The following is a 14676-nucleotide window of genomic DNA, read 5'->3' as shown; positions in this document are numbered from 1 at the left end:
TGGGCTTATGCAGAAACTGCCTTAGTCCTGAAATGCGTCGTGAGAAAGCCCTGCCTGGCTGGGATGCTATACACACGCTACACGCAGTCAGCACGACGGTTTGAGATGGCTGGACATTTCATGTATTCCTCAAGCTTTCCCTTTACGACGACCCTCTGAGGCTGTCCCTGGGTCAGTTAAGCTGTTAATAAGCACACTTACCAGGCCGCCTAAGATGTTAAGGAATTTGCTGGTCATTCTTCTTATTTTTTTTTAATTTTATTAAAGTTATACAAGTTTCATGTATTTCACATATATAGATTTAGGAACATAGTGATACTTGTCACCGTACCTCCCACCCACACTCCAACCTTTCTTCCTTCTCCCTCTCCCATTCCCACACTTAATTTTTACAAAGATCTACTTTCAGTTTACTTTATGATTGTAAGGTTAGCCCTACACTAAGTAAAAGAGTGCAACAAATAGAAATAGTATGAAGAAAAACAACACGTTTTCATGAATCATCCTAGTGTATTAGGTACTCTGCTAAATTCAACAAGCAAAACCAGTAGGCTTACCAGCTAGATTGGTTCTGTTTGATTAGTAGCACATAGAGCAGGCTCTTCGAGCTTCTGAGATTCTAAACAGTAGCAATAGATAAATAAATGCTTAATATGTTTGAGTAGTTTTGGGTCTCAAGTAATTTGGCTAATTATTATACAGTTTCATTTTTTGTCGTTGGAGGCCTTGATACACTTCTGTTTTCTCAATCCTGTCTTTTGCAACAAAATGGATGCAGCTGGAGACAGTTACACTTAATGGAATAAGCCAGTCTCAAAAAGACAAACATCATTTTCTTTGATATGTGGTAGTTAATACAGAATACCAAAAATATATATATATATAAGAATAAAACTGACATCTTCTAATTTGATTGTTGTTTATAGCCCTTGTTTATATTCCTGTGGAACAATGGTCTACTTTTCACATGTTGAACATTTTGATTAGTGATGCATTAAGCAAAAACTAGTAGGCTTACTATGATGATTATAAATTAAAGTATGTTATTGTAAAAATTAAAAAAGGAAGGATGGAGAGGGAGATGAAGAAAGGGCGTTGACGGGGAAGTATGGTTATCTTCTTAGAACTTATCTATGAATACATGACATCTGTTCTCTTTATAATAATAAAGAACAAATATTCTAAAATAAAGTGTAAACTACATTAAAAGAGAAAATTCATGTAAGTAGCAAATTTTATAACCATGCTTTTAGCCAAGTTTACCTATACACAACGACAAGTCATCGTTCTAGGTGGTTCCTGAAAGGACAGTATCTATCAAATGGTTTAATAGGCAATGCCATCTTCTTTTCCCCTCCTCCAGCCTTTCAATGCTTTGTCTTTATCTTGGAGATTTTCAGGTGAGGGATGCTCAACCTGTATTAGATAAAACCAATTATTCCGTAGTAGGAATGACATTCAATTTGACCTTCACTGTGAAAATGAGTATTAAATTAATGCAGAAAGGGATAGGAAACGCCCAGTTCTTTTTTTTTTTTTTTTTGGACAGGTAGTTAGAGAGAGAGAGAGAAAGGTCTTCCTTCCGTTGGTTCACCCCCCAAATGGCTGCTACGGCCGGCGCGCTGCGCCAATCCAAGGCCAGGAGCCAAGTGCTTCCTCCTGGTCTCCCATGCAAGTGCAGGGCCCAAGGACCTGGGACATCCTCCACTGCACTCCCGGGCCACAGCAGAGAGCTAGATTGGAAGAGGGGCAACCGGGACTAGAACTTGGTGTGCCGGTGCTGCAGGCGGAGGATTAGCCTAGTGAGCCGTGGCGCCAGCCCGCCCTGTTCTCTAGTGCAGTGGTTCTCAAGGGGTACAACTTCCAAGGAGTATTCAGTGATGTCTAAAAACATCTTTTTTTTTTTTTTGTCACAAAACGGGGAAGAGGATCTGACAGTGGCCAACCTCAGTACGAAACTATCAGGAGGGCCAAGGTCTAGAAACCTTCTGAAGCTGAAAGAGTATGGCTGTGTGTATGTGGCATGGGAGAGCCCACTTCTGCGAGCCCGGAGACTTAAGTCCTCATCCCAGTCTTCCCAGCAGCTTGCTACAGGCTGATCATGTCCCCTTGGGGGCTTAGTGCCTAATGTTAATGTGGAGATTGGAAATGGAGCGTCACTGTTGAAATGGGTACAGAAGTTCAGTTTTGCAAGATGAAGTTCTGGAAATTGGTTGCACATACACACTGTGAATATACATAGCGCTACTGAACTATACAATTAAAAATGGCTCATGGGGGTCCAGTACCGTGGCTCACTTGGTTAATCCACCTGTAGCACCAGCATCCCATATGGGTGCCGGGTTCTGGTCCCAGTTGCTCCTCTTCCAGTCCAGCTCTCTGCTGTGGCCTGGGAGGGCAGTGGAGGGTGGCCCAAGTGCTTGGGCCCCTGCACCCACATTGGAGACCAGGAAGAAGCACCTGGCTCCTGGCTTTGGATCGGTGCAGCGCCAGCCATAGTGGCCATTTCAGGGGTGAACCAAAAGAAGGAAGACCTTTCTCTCTGTCTGTCTATAACTCTACCTGTGGGGGGAAAAATTTTGGAAAAAAAAAATGGTTCATGGGACAAGCCTAGTAATTAAAACATTGGTTAAGATGCCCATGTTGCTCATCAGAGTACCTGGGTTCAATATCTGACTCCAGCTTCTTGCTAATGTGGACCCTGGGAGGCAGCAGGTGTTGGCTCAAGTCATTGGGATCCTGCCACCCATGTGGGAAACCTGGACTGAGTACCTCCACCCCTGCTCAGCTCCCACCATTGCAGACATTTGGGGAGTGAACCAGTGGATGGGAGCTTACTGTCTGTCTCTCAAAAAAATAATAATAAGGTTAAGCGAGTACATTCTATGTTATGTGTATTTTACCACAATCTGTAGAAAGTATACATCAAAACTCAGACTCAGAGGCCTATTTATGGTCTTGTACTTTAAACACTTAAATTTATTTCCCTGCAGTTCTCTTCTTCATACAAGGATGGAAAACCAGAGGAACAGAGGTGGAGTCTATGCAAAATTTGCACCTCCTGTGCAGGAACCTTTCTTCCCATCTGGTGGAAACAGGGCCTTAATAATCACCGGCTCCTGGTTGGTAGGTACCGTTAGTGTATCTGAGCCTTGGGTGCAAATGAAGACGTGCCTTTTGGACCAGTTTTGAGTGGTTTAGCATATTCATTGCCAATCTAAAAATCCCATATTCTACAAGTGAAAGTGTGATTATCCAAGTTGGGGGCATAATAGAATGAGATATGAAAGGAATTATACCAGATTGGGGAAAGTCATTATTCTGGTTTATTAACTAATAGATAATTTTCATTTTTTTCTATATAGATTTTTGCATTTTCTAATTTTTCTGTAAATGCATTATATAATCAGAACATTACAATCAACAGTAGAACCCAAGAATTCTCCTTGATATAATTCTTGGGAATGACACTCTTGGTGTACAAATGAAAGTGATGTACTCTGGTCTCTCTCCAATGTCTCAGAATGAAATTCTTCTGGAGAAAAAGACCAAGAAGAGCAACATCCTGAAGCTGAAGTTCCCGAGGACAGAAGAAGAGAGACGCATGCGCACGCAGAGTAAGCGACGGCTCGAGGCTAAGAAAGAGCAGCGGCAGAAGAATTTCGTGGACCTGGCCTGTGAGTGCAGCGCTGTCATCTGCTGCCGCGTCACCCCCAAGCAAAAGGCCATGGTAGTGGACCTGGTGAAGAGGTACAAGAAGGCCATCACGCTGGCCATTGGAGACGGGGCCAACGACGTGAACATGATCAAGAGTGAGTCCCGTGCAACCCAACTTGAGAAACAAAGGCAGGGACATTTGGGGGCTCATTTCTCACTTAGGTTTCCCTAAATCCAACCTTTACTAAACACACGTGACCGTGAGCATGCCTGTGACCCACCCCCAGGAAGCCTACCCAGACAGAGCAGGCCAACAGCAGTCTGCACAGATGCCAAGCTGGAGATGGCGTCCACGGGATGGAACTTGGTCTCCTTTTTTTACATCTGCTTAGTGTGATTTTTCTCCTTTTGCTGATTCTCCTTCCTGTTCCTATTAAGGGCCAATTGAAAGCTCTGATAGTTAAAAGTTTTGTAGAACATCCTGCTGAGCTGGGCATAAATGCTAACATTGGCTTTGAGAAAGTCATTGTCCCCCAACTAAGCACCTCATTCTGGAGCTTCCTTCAGACCTGTGATCAATTTAATGCGGTAAACCTTCACCATGGGGCCACCTGGTGTGAGCTGTCTGGCACTGGAGGGAAGTGTCCCGGTGGCCTCCCCATCCTCCTGACCTCCCTAGGAGACTGTGGGGCTCATTTTGCTGGTTGAGGTGCCTACAATTAAAGACTGAGTGCTATCACACAGAATGCAGTTGGGCTATCATAAAAACATGCAGAACCCAAACTGTGGCCCTCACCTACACATCAGAGTCCTGGCCCTTTTTCCTCTCTCTGTTGTTGGAAGGGAGTACAGGTTGAGCATCCTGCACCCAAAATACCAGGGTCCAGAAGTGTTTCCAGTGTTGGAATTTCTCATATTCTGGAATGTTAGCATATATTTTACCCATGCAGCATCCCTAACATGAAAATTTAGCTCTAAAATCTAAAACTTTGAACAGCATATTTTGGAGAATGTGGGATTTTGGATCTTTAGATCAGGGGTAACCAATCTGTATCTTGCAGTGAAAGTGCTCAGATGACGGAGGCCTGAATACTTGGGCTCATCCTACTGGCAACATCGTGTATCACTCTGGACTGGAGTGCAGTCTTCAGGGTTTTCATCTGAAAACAAAATTATTACCAATGTCACCTCCAGTTCTAGGATACTAGTCATGGGTGACAGAAAACATTACATGACATATGCATGTCCTGTTCTGCTGGTTAGCTTAACTACATGATGACTTACTAGACTTTAAATTTAGCCTGTTCTGTGACTCATGAGTCCATCTCTTTCTTTTCTTAGAGTCTCCTCCTCTTCCTCCTTGGTATATACTAAGAATATTCCAACTTTGCTTCCTCAGCAGGAGTCAGCTGTATGACGTATGTCTTCTTGCTTTTTTATCAATGTGTATATCTGTCACTGCTCCCGATTTAATTCCTCTCCAACTGGTTTTTGCACATTCTCGTTCTACCCTACACATGGCATTTCCTGCCCTGAATTAAATCTGTTTCTTTCCTCTATAGGCAGCTCTCATTTATTTTCCATTGCATTTCCTTAACAAGCTGTGCCCAAAAGGCAAGGAACGCAAACGTTTTTAAGCAGTTATAACATAGACTTGTAGATAATGGGGGAGGGGAAGAGTAGGGATGGTCTCCCTTGCAGATTTACCATCTGATCATGTTTTAGGCTTGAAAGTTTCCCAGTTGATAGTGAGAGAGATAAGAGACCTTAGCAGGGGTGGGGAAACTCTGTTCTGCCAAGGGCCATTTGGATATTTATGACAGTATTCACAGGCCATACAAAATTATCACCTTAAAATTAGCATCCTATAGATTTATTGAATTCAGAGTCCCACCTGTGGTTGCCTTGGCAAAGCCAGACCACATGATTTCACACAGGTCTGTGAACTGAAGGTTTCCTACCCATGCTACAAAGCTTGTTTATCTGAAAAAAAAAAAAAAAAAAAAAAAAAAAAAAGCTCTGTTATATGCCAAGTGCTCTTATACGCTGGGTGAAAATGGAGGTGGCATCTCTAAGGTCTCCTTGGAAGTTACCCAAGTATTGTTAGTACCTTTTTGTGCTTTGTAAAAGCTACCATCTCTTTCAGCAGCATCCAGAACATACAGAAAGAAATTCTTGCTGGTCAAAAAGGAGTAGGGGAAATTCCAGTGGCAAAAACAAGATGATTGTCGACTAGTATGTCTTATGTTTCACTGTATAGTCTGGTAGATGCAGAAATCTTAAGCCATCACATTTTGGTCCCTTGTAAGGATTCAAGGACTCTCATTGGCTGCTCTCTCCCCTTCTTGTACCTAAAGATATCTCATACCATCTGGGTGGGTGGATGTTGTCTCTTCTTGGTCTTAGCTCTGGAGAATGTACATGAAGCATGAGAGAGATGAGATAAAGGCAGAAAGAACCGTTGTTGGTGAAGTCATCAGTCTGTTGAGAAATTCTAAAAGTCCACCTATCAGTGAGGCATTTGACTAGAGATAAATCTAGGTTCCTATAGTTAGAATCTAGAAAAAAAGTGTTGCCTTCCAGTGCATCTGTTCAGTTGCCTCCGATTATCCTCTGCACTGTGACAAAGCCTGTTTCTCATATTATCCTTGAATGGATACCAGGGACTGGGGCAGTGACTCCTCCTCTTAACTCCAACAGCCACAGAAAAATCTCGACATTTCCCTCTGTGGCTTATTCAGGAAAGAACTAGAGGCCACAGTTTGGCAACCACAACTTGTCATAAGAACTATTTGTATGTTTTGAAAGGGAACATAAATATTGAATGGGATGCAATTCACTGTATGTTTTACAACTACAAAGTGCTATTGAAAACATAGGTCAGGACAAGTCACTACAGTTGTGTTTTAAATTTTCTGGCCCTTATATCCTACAACAGGGCGAGATTTTTTGAAGTTTTCTGGTTGGAAACCCTGCTGAGCTGGCAGCAACTTCTGAGTAATAATAAGTTGTGTTTCCAACACATTTTCTCTAAGTGATCTCATTATGTTCGTGAATTGTGTGACCTAGATAAAATTTGTAATGTTCTAATGTGAAAATGTTAATGACTATTGGAAGGATGAATGAAATTGTGACTCTATTTTTAAAGTTTTTATTAATGTATTTCAGATACAATCTTAAGATATTTTCAAAAATAAAATGTTATGTTTTAAGGTTAAATAGTATTTTAGTTAGAACTCTTTTAAAGAGGAAAAGGATACAAAGATTTCTCATGCAGTCCAAGAAGTCAGGTCTTGGGAAGATGCTGGAAGCAGGACCTAGCATTGAATCAGGAACTCTGTCTCTCACTCTTGCTTTTTACTCTCTCCTACTTTCTCTGCCCCTCAGAAAGAAATATATTCTACACCTTAGGAGTTTATAAGTTAAAATTCTAGACACAAACACACCTGAATTCTAATCCAGAAGCTCAAGACGAATTGCCCTGGCTTAAGTTTTCCATCAGTTAGGGCTTTGTATAGGAACCAGTAGGTTTTTGTTTTTGTTTAAGCAGGAACTGGTTGCTTACGAGAGACCAGATACTTTCAAAAGCTCTAAATGCACTAAGGAAGCAGGTTCTGGGACAAGGGGTCCCTTTGAGGTCCCTGTCAAGCTTCTTAGCTAAGAAGCCTTTGCAGTTGCCTATCAACATCTGGGCAGCTGGAGAATGGGTATGAACCCTGAAGAAATGCCAAAAGAGGGGGAGGGCTGGGCTCTAACTCACTACTACATTCAAGTCACGAGTAGTGAACAATGGAACCCAGCTGCAAAGGAGTCTGGGAAATGTAACTTTTATTTGCTTTCCCCCCTCTGCAACTAGAAGCGTGGAATGAAGTGTTAAAGAGTCAGTTCATAGTATCTCCCACAGATCACGTGCCTGCCACGGCTGACTCAGCTGTGGTCAACGAGGCAGGGACACACCGGGTACACATGGGTGCCCGAGGCTCACCCTGTGAGTGGGCGGGACGCCTTCTGGGCTGGGCTGATCATCTCCGTGGAATTCACCACCCACCCGAGATCCTTTTACAGTCATGTATGGAAGCCCTACCAGGTGCTTTGTTTAGTGCCTTGTCCTTGGAATTGATTTCAGGCGCAAGGGGGTGAGGGATGGTGAGCAAGAGCTTTTATATTTATTGTTCCATGATTGTATGTCTGTGTTTTGCTTGGGGAAACATTGGTGTCATCTTAAAAGCAGCCTAGAATCCACAGTGTCTTTTCCCCCTGCCCCACAGCTGCCCACATTGGTGTTGGAATAAGTGGCCAAGAAGGAATGCAAGCAGTCATGTCGAGTGACTACTCGTTTGCACAGTTCAGATACCTGCAGAGGCTGCTGCTGGTGCACGGCCGCTGGTCCTACATCAGGATGTGCAAGTTCCTCCGATACTTCTTTTACAAAAACTTTGCCTTTACTTTGGTTCATTTCTGGTACTCCTTCTTCAACGGCTACTCCGCACAGGTAATGGAACTTAGTTTGCTATTATTTGGGGGGTAGCATTCTTTTAAATAAAAACTAGTTTTAAGAGACCAGATTTGTCTCTTTCCTCTATCTTTGCAAGTATCTTATAGTTGGGATCATAATAAGCCAGCCCTTGGGTGACTTTTCTCAATGTTCCTGGTGCTTTAAAAATATTCTGCCTGGCCCTGGCCATCGTGTCCATTTAGGGGAGGGAACCAGTGGATGGAAGATCTCAAATAAGTCTTAGAAAAAAATGAACCTGTGAGAAAAAAAAATTGCCTATAGCTGTCAAACCTCCTTGGATGCTGAGGCTGAGCAGGGTCAAGGGTCATGGTCTTCTTGCTAGTTCTGGACTGTGCGTGACTCTTGGTCCCGAGTAAGCCCTGACCCTCTGTCCCCGCCTATAGGATGGTGTATTCAGCGGTGTTTATCCTGTTCAGAAATGTATTTTTCATATTCAAACTGGTCTACAAAGGGTTTTCATGGGTGCTGGCCTTGCAAAATAAAGGATAAGAGTTAGTTTTCCCTAACTGCAGGGTATTAGGTGCTTCCAAACTAGTGCAATTTCGTGCATTTGGACACATTAATAAAGGGGTATGAAATGAGCATCATTCGAATCAGAGTTTTCCCCAAAACCACTTACCTGGGGTTGAAGGGTCATTTGTGAGGTGGGCCAGTGCACAGAAACTAACCTCTATCGTTTTATTTATTTGACAGGCAGAGTTACAGAGAGGGAGGAGAGACAGGGCTTCCAACCATAGCTAGTCTGTTCATTCCCCAAACACCCCAAATAGCTGCAGCAGCTGAGCCAATCCAAAGCCAGCTGCTTTTAGGCCTCCCACCTGGGTGCAGCGGCCCAAGGACTTGGGCCATCGACTGCTTTCCCAGGCCACAAGCAGAGAGCTGGATCAGAAGAGGAGCAAGCCAGGACTCGAACCGGTGTCCAAAGGGGACGCCGGGCCCAGAGGCGCAGGGAACTTCTCTCTCTCGAGAGGTATTTCTCTGGGCCGGAGAGGTCCCCACTCCGCTGGGGAGGTCCCTGCTCTGAGAAAGCGGAGGAAGGTATGCCAGCTCCACTGGCGATCTGCCCATGTGGTGACCCAAGCCCTGTCATCTCCTCGCAGACTGCCTACGAGGACTGGTTCATCACCCTGTACAACGTGCTCTACTCCAGCCTGCCCGTGCTCCTCATGGGGCTGCTCGACCAGGTAGGAGCCGTGCGCTGGCCCGGAGGCTCTGCACACCCTGCTGCCCTGGGTGGGTGGGAGGGGGAGGGGAAGACACAGGACAAGCAGCCATTTCCGGGTGTTCCGAGCAAAATCCTGCTGTTATTCTTTTATCAGGCAACCAGGGTGTAAGTGCCATGTTGCTTGTTCTGTAAGAAGAGGATTTCTGTGACTGGGCTGAGTGCATTGACAAGTGTTTTTTATTCTCCTTTTGGACAAGGGGCAATGTTAAGATACAGTCTAACACTGTACTTTCTATAGAAAGGGCCTAATGGAAAGGAATGATTTAGAATTAATTCATCAACTTATACTCATCGGTGAACATTCTTCCCACAGAGTTTTGAAACAATATGAAAATTGATTTTTTTAAAAGCCTCCTTACCTTTATTTTGGTACTTCTCACAAGAAAACAAATTATTAAACTTCCCTAGCTCCTCCCTGAATTAAAATAATATCAAATGGTAGTGGGCAGGAGCTATGAGACTGATCTCTGTACGCTGAAAATGTTGCAGGATGTATCATCTGGTTCAGTTTTTGCCTGGCAGCATGCCTGACTTCTTTGGCCTCCTGGCGGACAACACGTCACTCTAATGTTGTGTCCCCCTTAAGGACGTGAGTGACAAACTGAGCCTCCGATTTCCTGGGCTGTACGTCGTGGGACAGAGAGACTTGCTCTTCAACTATAAGCGGTTCTTCGTAAGCTTGCTGCACGGGATCCTCACGTCCATGGTGCTCTTCTTCATACCCCTGGGAGCTTACCTGCAGACCGTGGGACAGGACGGAGAGGCGCCATCCGACTACCAGTCTTTTGCCGTCACAGTTGCCACTGCTCTCATCATAACAGTCAATTTCCAGGTGCACAGATCTCCTCCACCGTAGCTGGTATCTGTTGGGACCTAGGCAGGCATGCATCTCCCACTCGCCCTCCAGCTGAGCCTCTGCTGCTTTACAAAATGCTATTCTCATCCCTTCGCCCAACACATTTCCTATGTCTTACCTTGAGTCAAGGATGGTTAGGTTTTCGATTGTTCTGTATTCAAGCCAAATCATGCTGAAGTTGCTGAATTCTGTTTTCAGGATTCTTAGCTCCTGTAGGTCTTGCTAATTCCCCAAAATGAGTGCTGTGTTTGTCTCTGGTTTCCCAACAGATCGGCCTGGACACTTCTTACTGGACCTTTGTGAATGCCTTTTCCATTTTTGGAAGTATTGCTCTTTATTTTGGCATCATGTTTGACTTTCATAGTGCAGGAATACATGTTCTCTTTCCATCTGCATTTCAATTTACAGGTTGGTATTTTCTCAGCTCCAAAAATAAATGTGTAATTATCAGTAGGTTAGAGTCTGACATGATCCCAGAGTAAATAAAAAATATCAGGACACAACTGTGCAACTATAAAGTTAGGTAACAAGTCTTAAAAAGACTAAATAAGTTTTTTTCCCCCATCATAAAACCCAATTGGTAGATTATTGGAAAATTGAGTATACTTGTACAAGGGCTCTTCAAAAGTTCATAGAAAATGTAGAGTATTAAAAATCTCCACATGGATCACAAAAATTTTTGTGCCAAAATAAGTTCCATTTTTCATGAACTTTTGGAAGTGCCTTCACAGTATTGGCAGCACTGTGAAATCATCTTTTCAAAACACTCTCCAAAGGTGCACACAATCCATAAAATTTTTCATTTTGATCAGGTGTTTCTACTTGGGCAAAACAAACCAAATTTTGGCAAGGCCGTTGACACAAAGGCTATACCCCTCTGGACAAAACTTAATGACCTACAAGGATTAAATTAGCTAGCCAAGCCACAAAACACCTTGATGAGGGAATTTTAGAACTCAAGCAGGCTGCATCATTGGAAATATGTAGAGAACAACTGGTTATGTGCCCACTGAGTGCAACTAGTAAAATATTTGACAAATCCTGGAATGAATTTGAACTGAAAAAAATCTGTATTTTATAACATGTAGAATATATCATGAACTGTAAAGTTCTCAACTTGGTTTGGATTCACAATGAAAAACAAATTCATGTCCCCTGGTTTCCCTGTAGTGGTGACCAGTGGTTGGATTGTAAAAGATGGGTGCTGTGGTCACCCTTCTCTTCTTGGGGTTGTTTTTGTTTTGTGATTGTGTGTTTCCTAACTGTATTTTAAAAACTCAGTACTCAAGTCCTTAAAATATTCCCATAAGGACTTTTTTTTTTAAATATTTATTTTGAAAGTCAAAGTTAGTTACACATTGAGAGGAGGGGAGGGAGGATCTTCCACCCACTGGTTCACTCCCCAGAGGGCTGCAATGGCCAATGATTGCCCAGGCCCAAGCCAGGAGGTAGGAGCTTCTTCCAGGTTTCCCACATTGGAAAGTGCTTTTTTTTTTAATTTCTAGGGGAAAAAAATCCAAAAGCTTTCTTACCTAATTTCATATATTTAATCAGTGTTGTGTCAACAAAGGCACGTCTTAACGCTTGTTTCCCTTGTGTGCATTTGCCATGTTTAGAGAACTGACCTTCCTAATTGTGCTCTGCTTACTCTGACTTGCAAATGCCCGTCCCTCGGGTAGCGATGGGATGTGGGAAGGCAGCTAGTCTGGTTGTCGAATTCACCCCGGCTAACCCGCGGGACTCCTGCCCCTGCTCTTCACAGGCACCGCTTCCAACGCCCTGAGACAGCCGTACATCTGGCTCACCATCATCCTGACCGTCGCAGTGTGCTTGCTGCCTGTGGTTGCCATCCGCTTCTTGTCCATGACCATTTGGCCATCAGAAAGTGACAAGGTAGGGAGCGAGACCCTGATGGAAAGCAGAGCGTCTCCCAATAGCACCGCTCCTAGGAGTCTAGGTTCAAGCGGAGTTTGCTAAGAATGTCTGCTCTTTCTTTAGCTGCATCTTGCAAAGAAGTCCTTTTGGGATTGGGATCAAAGGAGAATGGAATTAGGAACGTCCTGTCATTCCCTTTCAACTTAACGATTACAATGTTAACATTTTGCCGAGCAGAGTAGGGTTAGGGATTTTGGTATTTTCTTTTAAAGAAAAGAGTTACTTGTGGTCCAAAGGATCCTGCTCTGTGGGGGCGGGGAGCGCTGTGACTCAGTATCAACAACACTGTAGCATCTCTCAGCGTGCGAGGTAACCAGCAGGCTGAGGGCGCAGGGGACTCGGCTCTGTCCTCTCCGCCTACTCGCTCCTGTGGAAGCTGGACAGGGTGACTGCAGTTGGCACCTCCGTGACGTCAGCACGTCCAGGGCTAATGGTCTGACAACTGGAAACCTGGGAACTCTTCACCCAAGGGAGGGGAATCCATCAGGGGATGGGGGAGCTGGGAGACGGGGCGGCTAGGTGGCCCCCAGACCCCTGCATGCAGTGACAATACAATACTGGAGCCACCATGGCCAGAGGCCGGAGCTTTCCCTCAGTCCGGTGCCAGGCACGAGGTCAGCTTGCCCTTACAGAGGGTGCGCGACAGGTGCGCAGTCGCCATCTGCCGTCACTCCTGTCCTGGCGACCTCCTAGCCAAGACCTTTCTTCCCATCCCCCGCTCTTACAGATCCAGAAGCACCGCAAGCGGTTGAAGGCTGAGGAGCAGTGGAAACGGCCGCAGAACGTGTTCCGCCGGGGCGCGTCGTCGCGGCGCTCGGCCTACGCCTTCTCGCACCAGCGCGGCTACGCGGACCTCATCTCCTCCGGGCGCAGCATCCGCAAGAAGCGTGCGCCCCTGGACGCCATCATTGCCGACGGAACGGCCGAGTACCGGCGCACCGTGGAGAGCTGAGGCGCCCTATGTCTGTTTCTTCATGAAAGACAGAACGTTTTATAAAAACGTCACATGGAACCCAAGACGGGCAGGCACTTAGATAAGGCGCCGGGCATCTTCGCCACCAAGCTGAGTTCTCGGGTTGGAGACCCAGCTCCTGCGGCACCTGGGAGACAGCAGGTGACAACTCAAGTACTGGGCAGCCCTGCCACCCACGTGGGAGACGTGCATGGAGTCCCCGGCCCAGCCCAGGGCCTTTGGGGAGTGACCCAGCAGATGGAACCTCTGGCTGCCTCTCAAAATTCTAAGTAAAAAAAAAAAAAAGATACAAACTACTTGGGTTGGGCTATTCATAATCAATAGCAAAGCCAACACTATATTTTTGAAAGCCCTAAATTATTCAACTCGTGTTCATTGTGATTCAAAGGGAACATTTAAATCCAGTCTCAATCCAGGACAGTAGTTAGACAACTGCATTGTAAAATTAGTTAAGTTTTCCTGTCATCTTTTGTATCAATTTGCCAGAACCTTCCTCTTTCCCTCCTGTAGACCACCTTGTTTAATTTATAACCACAAAGACAGGAAGTGGTCCAGTGACTTTTTGAATACTGGTAACAGAGGGTATGGTTGCATGTTTTCACACTGGGTTTATAGCTCAGTTCAATCAAGGGAAATTCAACATTTTCTAAGGTTTCCACATATTTTGGGTTTATAACCAGTTAAATAGCATATTACAACATTTTAGTGTTGGGTATTATTTTAGCACCTTCCTATAGTACCAAGTAGTGTGATTCCTTAGTGTCATTTCTGCATATTCACATTTTATAAAGGCAATTTTTAAAAACTGGGCATATTACCAATGGGTACTAATTTCCAGTTAGAAGGAGAGCTATTGATAATTTATGCTATTCTCATATTTCAAAAAAAAGGCTGTAAGGAATTTTGAAGAGAGAGACCTGTTTGCCTATGATTTAAATATCATCCAGTGTGTACATGGATGAATACATTGGATGATATGGTACCTGATAAGTTATTTTTAGTTGTCAAACAACTGTACATAATGGAACTTGGAAGGCAACACTTAGGTCTTGGAGCTTTAGAGAGGAGAAAGCTGCTTCGAGGCAGGGTGACTGGTCTTGATCACGTGAAAGGGTGTTGCCACCCACAACAGCTCAGAGGGATACGAGGATACTTCAAACTCCTCATGGAAAAAAAAAAGGAACAATCAGTTTGGGGCCAGCGTTGTGGCACAGTGGGTTATGCCATTCCCTGTGACACCAGCATCGCATACGGGTGACAGTTCGAGTCTCAGCACCTCCACTTCCAATCCAGTTCCCTACTAATGCACCTGGGAAGTCCACAGAAGATGGCCCAAGTGTTTGGGTTCTTGCAGACAACTGGAAGACCCAGAAGAAGCTTCTGGCTCTGGGCTTTGGCCTGGCCCAGCTATTTGGGGAGTGAACCAATGGATGGAAGATCTCTGTCACCCTGCCTTTCAAATAAATACATCTTTAAAAAAAAATATCAGTTTAGTTGAATGCAAAAAAATGCAA

General features: G+C 44.5%; 1 protein-coding gene across 1 annotated transcript in view; it reads left to right on the top strand.

The window, feature by feature from the left end:
* ATP8B1 (ATPase phospholipid transporting 8B1) overlaps positions 1-14348 on the top strand; it is a 126292-nt gene extending 111944 nt beyond the window's left edge. The window contains exons 21-28 of the mRNA XM_062201728.1: positions 2994-3126; positions 3524-3812; positions 7926-8149; positions 9274-9357; positions 9985-10230; positions 10524-10662; positions 12017-12147; positions 12917-14348. Coding sequence (XP_062057712.1) covers positions 2994-3126; positions 3524-3812; positions 7926-8149; positions 9274-9357; positions 9985-10230; positions 10524-10662; positions 12017-12147; positions 12917-13141 — 1471 coding nt within the window. The 3' untranslated portion in view covers positions 13142-14348. The remainder of the gene's footprint in view (positions 1-2993; positions 3127-3523; positions 3813-7925; positions 8150-9273; positions 9358-9984; positions 10231-10523; positions 10663-12016; positions 12148-12916) is intronic.
* The last annotated feature ends 328 nt before the right edge of the window (positions 14349-14676 follow it).

Source organism: Lepus europaeus, chromosome 9 (assembly GCF_033115175.1).
Source record: "Lepus europaeus isolate LE1 chromosome 9, mLepTim1.pri, whole genome shotgun sequence".
NCBI lineage: Eukaryota > Metazoa > Chordata > Mammalia > Lagomorpha > Leporidae > Lepus > Lepus europaeus.
This window is presented reverse-complemented; position numbering and strand designations above follow the sequence as displayed.